Below are 14053 nucleotides of genomic sequence, written 5' to 3' on the forward strand. Positions count from 1 at the left end.
GCAAGAGCCTCCTTGAGCAGGAACAGAGTTAGCTAACTGCTGCTCCAAAGCAGGCACTGGTGAGGGTCATAACCTCACCGTACAGGTGCAAAATCAGCGCTGTGTATGCGCTGTAAATTCACTGTTTTTCAGCCATACGGACGCCAGGACCATAGGGAATCGTGCCCCACTGGCAGAGGACAGTTAGGGGACTGTTTGGGGCTGAAAACAGGGCAAAAACCAGTAAAGACAGCGTGCTGAATTTACTGTTTTTGGACAGGAATCAGAGGGTATACGCAAGTGCAAGCGAGTTCCAGCAGGGGAATTGGTTTCGCGCAAGTTTTGGGGTTGTTATGCTGCCGAAATTTGGCCAAATCAAATGGTATCTAGGTGGATACACGTGAAGGATTCCTAGGACCTTACCTTGTAATTTACCCTCCTAAAGAATAAAGAAATACCGAAAGGGGCGCCAATTTTGGGGCCTACAGGTTGTCGGCGTCTGCTCGGAGCATTCTAGCTTCCGAGCCGTGTGTGTGTTTAAGTGTTAACTCCCGTTACAGGTCTCCTTTGCAAAGTGCTCTGTGTGTGTGTTTAAAGTAAAGAATTTCGGGTGAAAGCCAACGCCTACCGCCCTACAGGCCGGTTTCACTTAGCCAGGCATACAGCACTCTGACTATCACAACCAAGCACTGGAACATATGCAGGAAGACCAAAGTCTCTGACTAACCTGCCAAGCCAAATAGCTTCCTTAGAAGCCTCTGTGGCTGAAATATATTCAGCATCTGTAGTGCTCAGTGCCACAATCTTCTGTAACCTTGAACACCATGAAATAGCACCTCCAGCAAGTGTGAATACATACCCACTGGTAGACTTTCTAGTGTCAAGATCACCTGCCATGTCCGAATCACAGAATCCCCGCAATGATAGTGTACCCTTGCCATAACATATACAGGTGTCCAATGTACCTTTTAAGTACCTGAATATGCTCTTCACTGCTTCCCGATATGGTTTGCCAGGATTTGACATAAACCTGCTAACAACTCCCACTGCATAAGCAATGTCTTGTCGTGTAGCAACCATGGCATACATCAATGAACCACAAGCTGAAGCATAAGGAATGCTTTTCATAGCATGAGCAGCTACATCATCTTTGGGCAATCAAGCTTGCTAAGCTTTGTGCGCGGTGGTAAAGGCACACCAAGAGGCTTAGCATCAGCCATATTAAATCTCTCAAGCACTTTCTTGATGTACTTGTCTTGAGAAAGGAATAAAAGACGCTTCTTTCTATCCCTCGTAATACGCATACCCAAAATATGTTCAGCTGCCCCCAAATCTTTCATCGAGAAAGCTGAATTCAGCTCCTTTTTCAAAGCATTCAAAGTCTCCTTATGCTTGTCAGCAATCAACATGTCATCCACATATAGGAATAGCACAATAAGACTACCATCAGGAGCCTTTTTAGTGTAAAGAGTGATTTGCTTGACTGCGTTTGAAACCATGATTGAGCATAAAAGTATCAAACCTCTTGTACCACTGTATAGGGGCATGTTTCAGCCCATACAAGCTGCATTTTAGGTTGCATACCAAATGCTCTTTCTCTGGAATGACAAAGCCCTCAGACTGCAACATATACAGCTCCTCATCCAAGTCACCATGTCAGAAAGCAGTGATCACATCCATTTGATCAAGCTCCAAATCCAAGATAGCACATAGAGCAAACAACACACGGAGTAGACATCTTCACTACAGGTGAGAAGATTTCTTGGAAGTCAATGCCTTCCTTTTGTGCATAACTCTTAGCAACTAAGCGCGCTTTGTATTTGGGTTTATCATCAACACATTTGATCTTATAAACCCACTTGTTAGGAATAGCTTTCCTACCTTTGGGCAAATGTACAAGCTCCAATGTATTATTTGCATACAATGATTGCATCTCAGATTTCATAGCAAGGTTTCAGTTACTTTTGTCTTCACAAGACTGGGCTTCTTTGTATGTAAGAGGCTCTCCCTCATCAGTCAACAAAATACAATCCAAAGATGTCTGAAACCTCTCTGGTTGACGTCTCTGACGCGTAGATCTCCTCACCCAATGATCTACATTAGCAGGTAAAGGGTCTACATCCTCCGGGAATGATTCCATTATCGTTTAGCGGCTGATTTTCAGCATTAATACCCTGTTGTAAATCATTTTCAGCCTGCTGGTCATTGTGCTCTACCCCATTTTGTGCATCTATTTGCTGTCCATTCTCTTCTGGATGTTGCACAAATGGTTCTTGCTCATTTTCAGTATCAATAGGCACCATATTTTCAGCCAAAGATGGCTTTATGGCTGGTTGGTCATTATGAAATTTGACCCTCTTTTTGTCATGGTCTACATGTGTAGCATTTTGTAGCAATTTAGCCTCATTAAATACATCTCCGTTGCATACTACTTTCCTGTAATCAGATAGCCATACTCTAATAACCCATCTCACCCTCATCTCCATAACCCATGAAGATGCCTCTGATGGATTTCATGTCTAGCTTAGTCCTCTGATTTACAGGCACATGCACAAACGCCTCGCAGCCAAAAACACGCGAATGTTCATATGAAGCAGGTTTGCCAGACCAAACCTCTTCAGGGATGCCATTGTCCAAAGCACGATTTGGAGAACGGCTGCATACATGAATTGTAGTTTTCAAAGCCTCTCCCCAAAATTCTTGTGGAGATTAGTTGTGGACAACATGCAACGTATCCTCTCACAAATTATGCGGTTATACCTCTTAGCCACGCCATTAGATTATGGATTATAAGGGGCTGTTAATTCCCTTTTAATACCATGCATCTCACAAAAAACATTAAACTCGCGTGATACATACTCTCCTCCATTATCTGTCCTTATGGCCTTTAACTTGAGACCCTTTTGTTTGGTCACAAAAGCATGAAATCTTTTAAAAGCATCAAGAACATCACTCTTGTTTTCAAGTACATACACCCAAGTCTTTCTACGGAAATCATCAATGAAAGATACAAAATAACGTGTATCACCATGTGAACTCACAGGCATAGTGCAAACATCTGATTGTACTAAATCAAGAGCATGCAACTTTTTCGAGACACCATACGAATAAGAGAACTTCACTTGTTTTCCATAGATACAATCTTTACAAAATTCAAGGCCAAGATCTTTTACATCAAATCTCCCAAGAGAGAAGAGAACCTGTAGTCCTTTCTCACTCATATGGCCAAGTCTCTTATGCCAAAGTTCCATTGGACAATGAACTTCAACCATAGCAACAAACTTGCCAGGTAAGGCATTGCAATGCAAATAGTATAAACTTCCCTTTTTACTACCCCTTACAATCAACACCCGTTTGTATTTTCCAAAAGCCACCACCAAAAGTAGTGAAGTAGCCTTTTACATCAAGCTGCCCAACTGATAGTAAACTTTTCTTAATGCCAGGCACATACCTAACATCATGCAAAACAAGTTCTTGGCCATTTTCAAGAGCCAAGTGAATGGTGCCAACACCCTCAATGTCACATGCATAGTTGTTACCCAAAGTAAACTTTACTCGGGCTACTTGCAGTGTATGTGGCAAAAAACTACAAAGACGGAGTTACATGAAATGAGGCACCACTGTCTACTATCCAAGACTGAGACAACTCATCATGTGCTGAAAGCAAAGCGTCAATAAGATCTGGCTTTGTGATGTACATATCATTTGCCATAGCCACAACCTCATCAAAAGTACTCGAAGCTACGACAAGTGCTTTGTCCTCATCAACAATTTCCTCTATGACCACATTGGAGGCCACATTGGCACATTGGCCTTGCCAACATCCTTAGAAGAAGAAGAGGTGTCATCATCACCTTTAGCATCTTTTGCATCCTTCTTCTTCTTACCCTACTGCTGCTTCTTCCTCTCAAGCTCTTGCTTGTAAAACCAGCAATCGGGCTTTTTATGCCCTTTGCGTCCACATTGATAGCAAGTTATGTCTTGAGATTTTCCCTTGCTTTTACTTCTGCTCTTGCCCCTATTGGCTACATGGTTCCTTTTCTTTGACGTGCCCCTTACATGATAAGCTGTGCCACTACCTTCACCACTTGCTTTCCTCCTATTCTCCTCATTGAGAATGGAGCCTCTTACACCATCATAGGTTAAAGCAACATTGTTTGACAATGACACAACAAGCGCTTCCCAACTGTCATGCAAAGTCATCAAAAGAAAGATAGCTTTCAACTTATCATCAAATGGTTGCAGCCCTGAATCTTGAAGTTGACTCAAAACACCTGTAAACGCATTCAAATGCTCAGATGCAGGCTTTGCCTCATCTAATTCCATGTATACAAGTTTCCGCACGAGATGAACTTGATTCACAGGAGTTTTATTCTTATACGAACTAGTCGACTTCTGCCAGATAGCATGTGCAGTGTCAAGACGCTTAATGTCCGTAAGCACATCATCTGACACAACCATTTTGATATAAGCAATAGCCTTCTCATTCAACTTTGCCCAATCTGCATCCGACAAGTTTTCAGATTTAGCTGCGAGCAATGCATCTTCACAATCTTTAAGGAATAGAATGCCTTGCATTCTTTCCTTCCACAAATCAAAACTTGTGCCATCAAATCTTTTGATGTTTGACTCACTGCTACTAGTAGATGCATTGGAAGCCATTTCGGTGCAAAATAGACCAAAAATTCACTGCTGTAATTTTATAACAGCAGGCTGCAAGTTGTAATTTTAGCCTCTTACAGGCTCAGAAAACACTGTAAAAGTGCAAGGAAACGTAACAATGCGTTACAAACACTTTATCCAAAGTGTACATCAGTAAAAGAGATAAATTTCAATAATACATATTGAAATTTCTACACACACTTAAAGCATACATCCACCAAAGTGCATTTGCAACAACCTCAAGCCTACAATTGAGGTAAAAGCTGCTGCAAAATGTATTTTCAGCAATACATAGACTCAATGGGAAGCATCCACAGGTAAATACATGTGTTTATTGTCACATAAACCTCTTGTATATGTGAAAGAAGTCTCAAACTGTGCTCAATTGGACCATAAATTGTAATACATGCTACAAATTGTCCAGAATTGCATCACATTTGCAAAAGCCCCAAAAGTTACTCCGAAATTTGCTGAAATTTCTGAAAAATCAGCAAAAGACCCTAAATTTCCCAACTCGAGTCCCCGAAATTTCTTCTGTAATTGCACCTGTAAGGCGTAAACTTGAATAATCTTGCACAAATGTGCAAAACTCCCAAGTTTAAAGTGACAATTTGCTGAAATTTACTGAAATTTCTATAAATAGGGCAAAACCCCCAATTCTACGGGTGAATTGGTGTTGCCCAAAGTGTCCCAAATGTACCTGTAACACTTGTGCTTGTTGTAATTAACAGAAAAAAAAACCTGTTTTTGAAGAAAAAACAGTCCCAAATGACCTGTTTTCAACTTGTTTTCAGCATGTAAGCACCTGTAGGCTAAGGTATTGTCGTCCTCGAGTCCGGGGAGGAGAGAGAAAATACTTGCGCTGCTGTTTTTAGAGAGAGAAAATTGTGCAGGAGAGAAAAAATGAAGATTTCTCGTGAGGGAATGCACGCGGGAGTAGGGAACTTCGCTCTGATACCAGTTTGAAGGAAGAGAGGGACTGGCGATGGATGCAAACAAGCACACGAGCACACACACAGAGAGAGAGAGAGAGAGAGAGAGAGAGAGAGAGAGAGAGAGAGAGAGAGAGAGAGAGAGAAGATTGTACGCTGGTTTCGTGTGTAAAGTTAGGCACACACTCAAAAGCCATGGGTTTTATTATGTGGGTACATTTTGAGGGTCACTTAAGTGACCCTAGGGGTGGTTCACACCCAAGGTATAAAAGAATGAAGAAATATATATGAGAGGTGGCCAAAAGGACCTTTAGACCCAACAATTCCAGCCCTCGCTGATAAAGGAAATCAAGGTCATCAAGGAGCAGGTACGGATGATCAAAGAGGAGGAGAAACAAAATGTGGTAAAGACGTCTTCGTGGATGGATGTGATCACAAAGACACAGAAGAAGGCAGATGAGGCCGAGAAATGGATAGAAGCCGCTAAGAAAGGGAAAGGGAAAGAAACCACATCTGTCCCCACTCCTACAATCATCAACATGACGAGGAGCGAAGGAGAACTAGAGCTTTGCACATACGAGTAACCGGTCTAAAAGACCAAGATGATGTGGAAGGGGAAGTCAAAGAACTTCTCCGTATGATGGGTAGTGAGGCTACTCATACAAAGGCATGGAGGGTAGGGAACAAGGGCCAAGGCACAAGGAAATGGGGAGACTTCAAAGGAGAGAGCTTTAATCATGCATTTTGCATCCATGGAGACAAAGAAGGACTTCTTGAAGAGACGTCCTACACTAAAGAAAACGGGTATATTCCTTGGAGATGACCTCACTCTCACACAACTTGCGCATATGAGAGAGGTAATGCCAGAGATTCAAGCGGCAAGGGGGAAGGGAAAGACGGCCTTCTACAGAAATGGTTGGGTGGTGATTGTAGGGCGGCGCTCCACATGACGGTGTGAGACCTATGGGACCACACTCAAAGTTGCCACCTGGATTTGTAATGGATCTATGCGCCTTGATGTGGGTGCTTTTGAGGATAGTTTTACTGGAAGAGACATCATCTTCTACTCTGAGACACATCAGGCATAGTTACCGGGGAACGCCCCCTAGCCCCCGTTCCGGCGTTCCGGGGGGCAGTTCCCTTCTCGAACGTTCCGAAACGTCCCGGAACGTTTGACGTTTCGGGTGGCCAGTGCAAACCGGAACGGCCGTTCCGGAACGTTCCGGAATTCCCCTGGAACGGCCAATGGCTACAAACAAATTTGGCAAAAATTGAAAAAATTGAAGTAAATGTTTGGGCTTCTTTTTGAAGTGTGCAAGGCCTCAAGGACTCATAAAATGCACCCCCTCCCCCTTTCTCTCCACAAGCTAATCCTCAAGGCTCAAGCTCTCTCCCTCTCACACTCTCAAGATCTCTCCCTCTCAAGACTCTCTTTCTCAAGGCTCAAGGCTTTAGGCCTTCAAGCTCTCTTCCTCTCCCTCCCACTCTCTCAAATCTCTCCCTCTCCCCCTCACTCTCTCGAGTCTCTCTCTCTCTCTCATATCATCTAGTCATAGCAAGGTTGAATGGTCTTCAAAACGAGTTTTTTGTGAGTATTAAAGTCAAAGCACTCTAATACTCCTTGTATTTAAACACAAGGAGCTAAAAAATGCACTATTTGGGTGTTTTTTATACCTCCCGTTCCGCGCCGTTCTTGTTCTGGACCCCTAGCCGTTCCCCCGTTCCGCGGGGATCCCGTCGCCGTTCCCGTTCCGCGTTCCGGGTAACTATGACATCAGGCCCTTGGGCAGTCTATGCCTCCCATTAGTGGATACAGATGGCAGAGCCTGTAGACAGGAGACACGTTCAGAGCACAGAGGGCAGGGCTCAGGAGGAGTGGCAGTGTTATTCAGGGAGGAGTTGCAGCCATTGATACATATAGCCTGCAGGGATGAGCAAGCTAGGTACATGTCGGTGAGATTGAGAGCAAAGACAAGCAAATATCTTTACATTGCTATTTGCTACTTTTCTCCGAGTACGTCAGTATAGTACCACCTAGAGGACAGTCCCCCTTCTCTATTTTGGATGATGACATATGGGAGTTCTATAGAGATGGTGACATCATCATTCTAGGGGACTTCAATGCTAGGACTGCGCATCATCAAATAGTATTTTATGATACTTCAGAGGAGATGCTGAGAGAGATGGATGTTGCAGAGACGGGCCTATCCAGACTATCACAGGATGGGGAACATACTGAGTATGGACGACGCTTGATAGACATGGGGACTACACATGGGTTGGCCATCTTGAATGGCCTACAATACTTTCCACAGACATGGAGCCAGCACAGTGGATTATGTCATGACACAGCCGAGCCTCATCTCTAGTATCCAGGATCTCACGGTTGGACCCAGACCTGCTTGTGGGCAGTGGATCATGCTCTTGTGTCGTTGAACATCTCTTTCTAGTTTAGTGTAGCACACAGGCTACGGGCAGCAGCCCCTACTCGCTACACCTTCACGCGGGAGACAGACTCTGTATACATAGATGGGATCTATAGACGCATGTGCACAGAGGACCTTTGGAGGAGCTTACTACTATACCGACACAGACATTACATGATGCAGTAGCAGAGGCATACCCACACACCCAGCCTGAGTAGAGATGCCGTTCTGGGAGCATGCCCGAGAACAGCTGGTATGATGCGGAATGTAGCGAGACTAGAGCTAGGCTTCAAAGGGAGGTGCTTTTGGGGGACATCACTCGCAGACAGTCACAAATTGACTTGCGACGCCTAGTGCGGCGGAAGAAGAGGGCATTTTTGGCTCGCCTAGAATAGGATCTATATCAGCTATTTCTGAGTCAGAATTCACGTGAGGCATGGCGGCTCTTTCATGAGCACCCCCCCCCCCCCCCCCCCCCCCCCCCCAATCCATGCCCACACACATGTTCTTTTTTCATTGCTGAGATGGTGAAGAAGGCCATTGAGAGGATGAGGACTGGGAGAGCGTATGATCATGATGGCTTAGTGGCTGAGCATTTCATGCATGCCAGAGATCTACTAGCAGAGCTTCTAGCAATTATGTTTAACCGTGCCATGTGTGAGGGCTTGCCTGATACTGTACCTATTTTCAAGTCAGGAGACCCTATGGAGCTTGTGAATTATCTCACTATTATGATTGGACACACATTGGCACGGTTGTAGGCATCCATTCTTGAGCAGCAACTGAGTAGATGGGCAGAGAGGGAGGGGATACGTGCAGCCGGCAGGCAGGGTTCAGGACAGGTTTTTCTACTCTTGACCATATCTTGACACTCAGAGCCATCATTGAGCAGGGCAGATCACATGGGAGATGGATCTATTGTAGCTTTGTGGACACAGTACCCAGAGCTAGATCCATGCGTAGATTACAAGAAATGGGAGTACCCACAGAGCTCATTTCGGGGGTCATGGCATTATGATGGTCAGTAGTGGGGCATGTACGCACCTCGGAGGGTCTATCTGCATTGGTTTACTCCACTATTGGGGTGAAGCAGGGCTGCCCGCTCTCTCCTACTCTATTTGGTATGTATGTGGATGAGGTTTCTGACTACATTGAGAGAGATGGTGATAGAGGTGCACAGCTGGCAGGGACATGGATTCCACTAATGTTATATGCTGATGATATTGTGTTGATCTCTGACTCTCCAGAGGCGACGCAACGTCACTTGAATGCTTTGCATAGTCAAGGCAGGTGATCCTACAGAGCCTGGAAATTACCGCACTATTATGGTTGGACACACACTGGCACGATTGTATGCATCCATTATTGAGCAGCAGTTGAGTAACTGGGCAGAGGGTGAGGGTGTACGGGCAAAGGGACAGGCAGGTTTCAGGAGGGGTTTCTCCACTCTTGACCATATTCTGACACTCAGAGCTATCATTGAGGAGGGCAGGTCACATGGGAGACGGATTTATTGTAGCTTTGTGGATTTCCGCAAAGCATTTGACATGGTACCGAGAGCTCGACTGATGCGCAGACTGCAGGAGATGGGGGTGCCCACAGTGTTGATTTGGGGGATTATGGCTTTATACAGATCAGTGATGGGACATGTACGCACCCCAGAGGGGATATTTGACTTAGTTCACTCCACTATCGGGGTGAAACAGGGTTGCCCATTGTCTCCTACTCTATTTGGTATGTATGTTGATGAGGTGTCTGATTACATTGACAGAGAGGGTGATAGAGGTGCCCAGCTGGCAGGGACGTGGATCCCATTGTTGTTATATGCTGATGATATTGTCTTGATCTCTGACTCACCAGAGGGTATGCAGCGACAGTTGGATGCATTACACAGTTTTGCAGAGGATAGTGGATTGTCTGTAAACCTTGGTAAAACCAAGGTCATGGTGTTTAACACCACACCGCAGTGGATCAGGAGATCGGCACCGACCTTCACGTATGGTCAAGAGATTGTGGAGTATACAGATGCATACACTTACCTTGGGATAGTCTTCACTGGGCCGAGGTTTTCTTTGGGGAGAGCAGCAGAGACTAGACTGACCAGAGCTTATGCGGCCTTGGGAGGCTTGGAGAGGATGTGTTCGCAGGTTCAGTTCCAGGAACCTCGGACAAAGTTATGGCTCTTTGATACTTTAGTAGCCTCAGCTATGATGTATGGGGTACAGGTATGGGGACCTTCTGTAGGCCAGGATGGTTGGAGACGTATGGAGAGGCCCTTGGTATCTATGATCTCCCGATTGATTAGAGCCAAGGCCTCCGTACCTCACGCGATCATTCGAGCAGAGCTAGCTGCCCCCCCCATGGAGATTGAGGCGCTTACCAGATCAGTGTCCTTTGTGCAAAGCCTATGGGATACTACTAGAGACAGATATGCTAGACTGGCCCTTGAGTCTTCCAGACAGTTAGCTCTACAGGGGGACACTTCATGCTGGTATGCACAGATGACTTCATGGTTTCAGACGCATGGCTTCACCATGGACAGGTTGCCCCCTTTCCAGTATTCTCTTCAGGCACCCTCGCTGTCTCTTACACGGGTGGAGATCACTAGACTCATTCGTCAGGACCTGATCCAGCTCGACACCAGGAGGACATGGATAGAGCCGCCTCAGGAGTTGAGCACGAAGATGGCTTTCTATAGAGAGCATCTTCTCCACCTCACAGGAGATGGGTTTGTGATTCGACCCAGCTACATGGACACACATATGTCTCATGGTTTGCGTTGTGCCATTGGTCAGATACGCACATCCTCACATCAGCTCGAGATTGAGACTGGTAGATTCAGAGGGATACCAGCAGACAGCAGGATATGCCGATTATGCCACAGAGAGCCAGAGACAGAGTTGCACTACATATGTCATTGCACAGTGTTCTATGAGATATGGGGGCGTTTCCACTGCTTATTCAGAGAGGGTTTTGGTCCTCTATCTAGGGTCATGAGTTATGAGGATCAGAGATGTCTTGGACTATATCTACTTGAGTTACACAGGTATAGAGACACTTTACTGGGGAGAGCTAGAGAGAGGCAGTCCCAGAGACACATTACAGATTTCTTTTCACTAGATATGGGACAGCCAGAGGAGCAGCCACCATTGCAGAGCTCGTCCCACACTCATTCGACCACTACTGGCACTCTCATCGACCGAGCATTGGAGCTACAGAGATACAGACGACCGCGACTGAGGAGAGGAGCTACACAGCATCGACGGAGACTACAACAGAAGATTCCAGCCATACTCTCTCGACATCCAGAGTGCAGATGAGGATGGATCCTCACCATTTCTTCCATCTTTGTTTCACACACTGTTACATCCAGTTTACCGGGTACCTATTGTATCAGCTGCTACACCCACGTAGTTTTAGATTGTAGTAGTAGTAGTAGTATTTTGTTCCACTTCTAGTTCTTTTCTAGTTCTTTTGTACCCAGACATGGTATTAGATTCACTATTTTGTAACTGATTGGTCTCATAGGTCATTTTGGCCTTTTGAAGACGTTAATATAACATTTCATTTCATTTTCTCTCTCTCTCTCTCTCTCTCTCTCTCTCTCTCTCTCTCTCTCTCTCACACACACACACACACACACATATTCAGAGCTGGCCGGAGCGCTGGTGGCATCTGTCAGTGTGATATAGTTTTGATTCAATCTATAGCCCTCCCGTTGAGATTGCAGTCAGCACGTCACTGTACAAACTTTTTGGTTTCCTTTTTGTTTTCTTGGTTCAGATTGGAAGGCTTCCACTTATCTGAATGCTATTCAAAATTTTGGGCTTGTCCTCTCTCTCAAATTGGCAATCCTTTCCCTTACTTTTACAGCTAGATAACAGAGGCACAGCTCGTCGAGGCTTGAAATTTGAAGGCTCGTTAAAGCACAAAGTTGGAATTATAGATGTAGAGGATCAAGAGACAGGTGTCAGGTGGCTGGTGCAACAAGGTTTGGCAATACCAGGAAATATTGGTATTTATGGATGGAGCTACGGTGGGTACTGCGCGGCTATGTGTCTTGCTCGTTGTCCAGATACATTCAAATGTGCTGTTGCGGGGGCTCCAGTAACGGCATGGGATGGGTATGATACATTCTACACGGAAAAATATATGGGTATGCCGGGAAGCAATCCCAAGGCTTATGAGAGCAGCTCAGTGATGCCACATGTCCCTAAAATCAAAGGAAAAATGCTCCTCGTCCACGGCATGATAGATGAAAATGTGCATTTTCGGCACACAGCACGCCTTATAAATGCCTTCATAGCTGCAGGGAAGGAATACGAGCTTCTTGTTTTCCCTGATGAAAGGCATATGCCTCGGCGATTGAAAGACAGAATGTACATGGAGGAGCGCATATGTGATTTTTTTGACAGAAATTTGTGAAGCCTTTACCCTCATCGACAAAGCTCGCACGAAGCTGTAATTTTGTTAATTTGCAGACAACTCATACCATTGCATGGCTGATGGTAATTGTAACTCATTGAAGGTGTAATTCCCTGTGTATCATGATATTACACAGCCATAATGGGTCTAAAGTTGTTTGATCCTGTAATTATCCTGGTTCCTTGTAGTTATGTAATCACATGTTATCGCCATTGTAGAGAATGGGAGCAATAAGTCTGCTCTCGTCAGACAGTCAAGAAGAATGTCATACATTTAAACAAAATTTTTGTACCTTGGATGAATGATGGTCTGTCCAAGAGGCACCCAACCTAATCGTCATTATGCCTTGCCTCTGACCCTAATGTTGGAAGTGATGGCTTTCTGGCTTATTAGTCGGAGCATATAGTGAAGCTCCAACCTTTCCTTTAATTAGTTGCAACAATAACTTTGAAATATCAGACTAGCACAAAGATTAGGTTATTGAAGAAACACGTTTGTGATTTGGCGATGTGTGTTGCATTTGCATTTGACAATCATACGAATAGAATATCATGTGGATATTCTGTTCTTATGATAGGGCTCTTATGCCATTTCTGAATCAACTCAATGGCAAGATCTCCTGAGTTATGCTCACTTGGTTATGGCTTAACACTAGTTCTGTAAATGGACATTCAAGTGTTCTAAGACACTTTTGTTTTGTAATTCTTTTGTCAAGGTAGAAACAAGAATTCTACACCTCGCTTCTATCATAGGTCGATTATGAGGCAAAAATTGAAGGGGATTTTTTTGTGTGTCAAAATCCAAGCTCCTTTGAGAGAGTATGTGTAAGTTCTAAGTTCAAATTTTCATTAAAATATGAAGTTGTTTTATAAAAAATATCATTAAAGTTTGAAGTTGCTTTATTTAAAATTTTGTGAAATGCTCATAACTTGTTGGGTAATTGATGTTTTTTGTGTTAATAACTGTAGATTGTTAGAAAATAATGTTCCAAAACCATGCAATTCCCTTGAAAGATTAGTTTCTGAGCCACTTGTGAGTTATAAGCAAAATTTGTTAGTGAAAGGATGTTGACAAAGAGAAAAATGGTGGCCTTCCAAAGGTTCTCCCATGGAATTGGTTTGCTTTGACGCATTTTGACAATTTCGAATAGGTCAAAACTAAGGGACTACATATTTTTTGAGATCTCATTCAAATCATGATTCTTGAGTCTTATCTTGAAAATTTTAATTTGCAAAGATTTTCAAACTCTTAACTGCTCAAAAACATTAGAAGCAAAGTTTTGGGCGTCCCAAATGTGTTCATACAATGCATCTTGACAAGTCTTATTGATTTGTACAAAAGGTTTTGAGCTCTTTGAAGATTTCAATGCATATGTCTCAAGAATCAAAAGACAATTTTTCTCTTGCGCAACTTTGAGATTTTGCTATAATCCATCAATTATAGCTTGATAAAGCATTATAACTTGTTAGCTTAATTGTTCAATGGATAGAGTAAGCATTATACCACATTATAAAACTTGCAAACACATAACATATGATTTTTTTCTTTGCATATAAGTGAATGCATGGAATTGACATATTAAACACACAACTTGACATAATTATATACTCTCATAGCAATTTCTTTGCA

General features: G+C 43.9%; 1 protein-coding gene across 1 annotated transcript in view; it reads left to right on the top strand.

The window, feature by feature from the left end:
* The window catches only part of LOC147421075 (prolyl oligopeptidase family protein), a 61610-nt gene extending 48830 nt beyond the window's left edge, over positions 1–12780 (top strand). Inside the window, exon 5 of the mRNA XM_086503938.1 lies at positions 11873–12780. Within this exon, the coding sequence (XP_086360064.1) occupies positions 11873–12424 (552 nt within the window). The 3' untranslated portion in view covers positions 12425–12780. The remainder of the gene's footprint in view (positions 1–11872) is intronic.
* The last annotated feature ends 1273 nt before the right edge of the window (positions 12781–14053 follow it).

This window comes from Adiantum capillus-veneris, chromosome 28 (assembly GCF_014529385.1).
Source record: "Adiantum capillus-veneris isolate H3 chromosome 28, ASM1452938v2, whole genome shotgun sequence".
In the NCBI taxonomy this organism is placed as follows: domain Eukaryota; kingdom Viridiplantae; phylum Streptophyta; class Polypodiopsida; order Polypodiales; family Pteridaceae; genus Adiantum; species Adiantum capillus-veneris.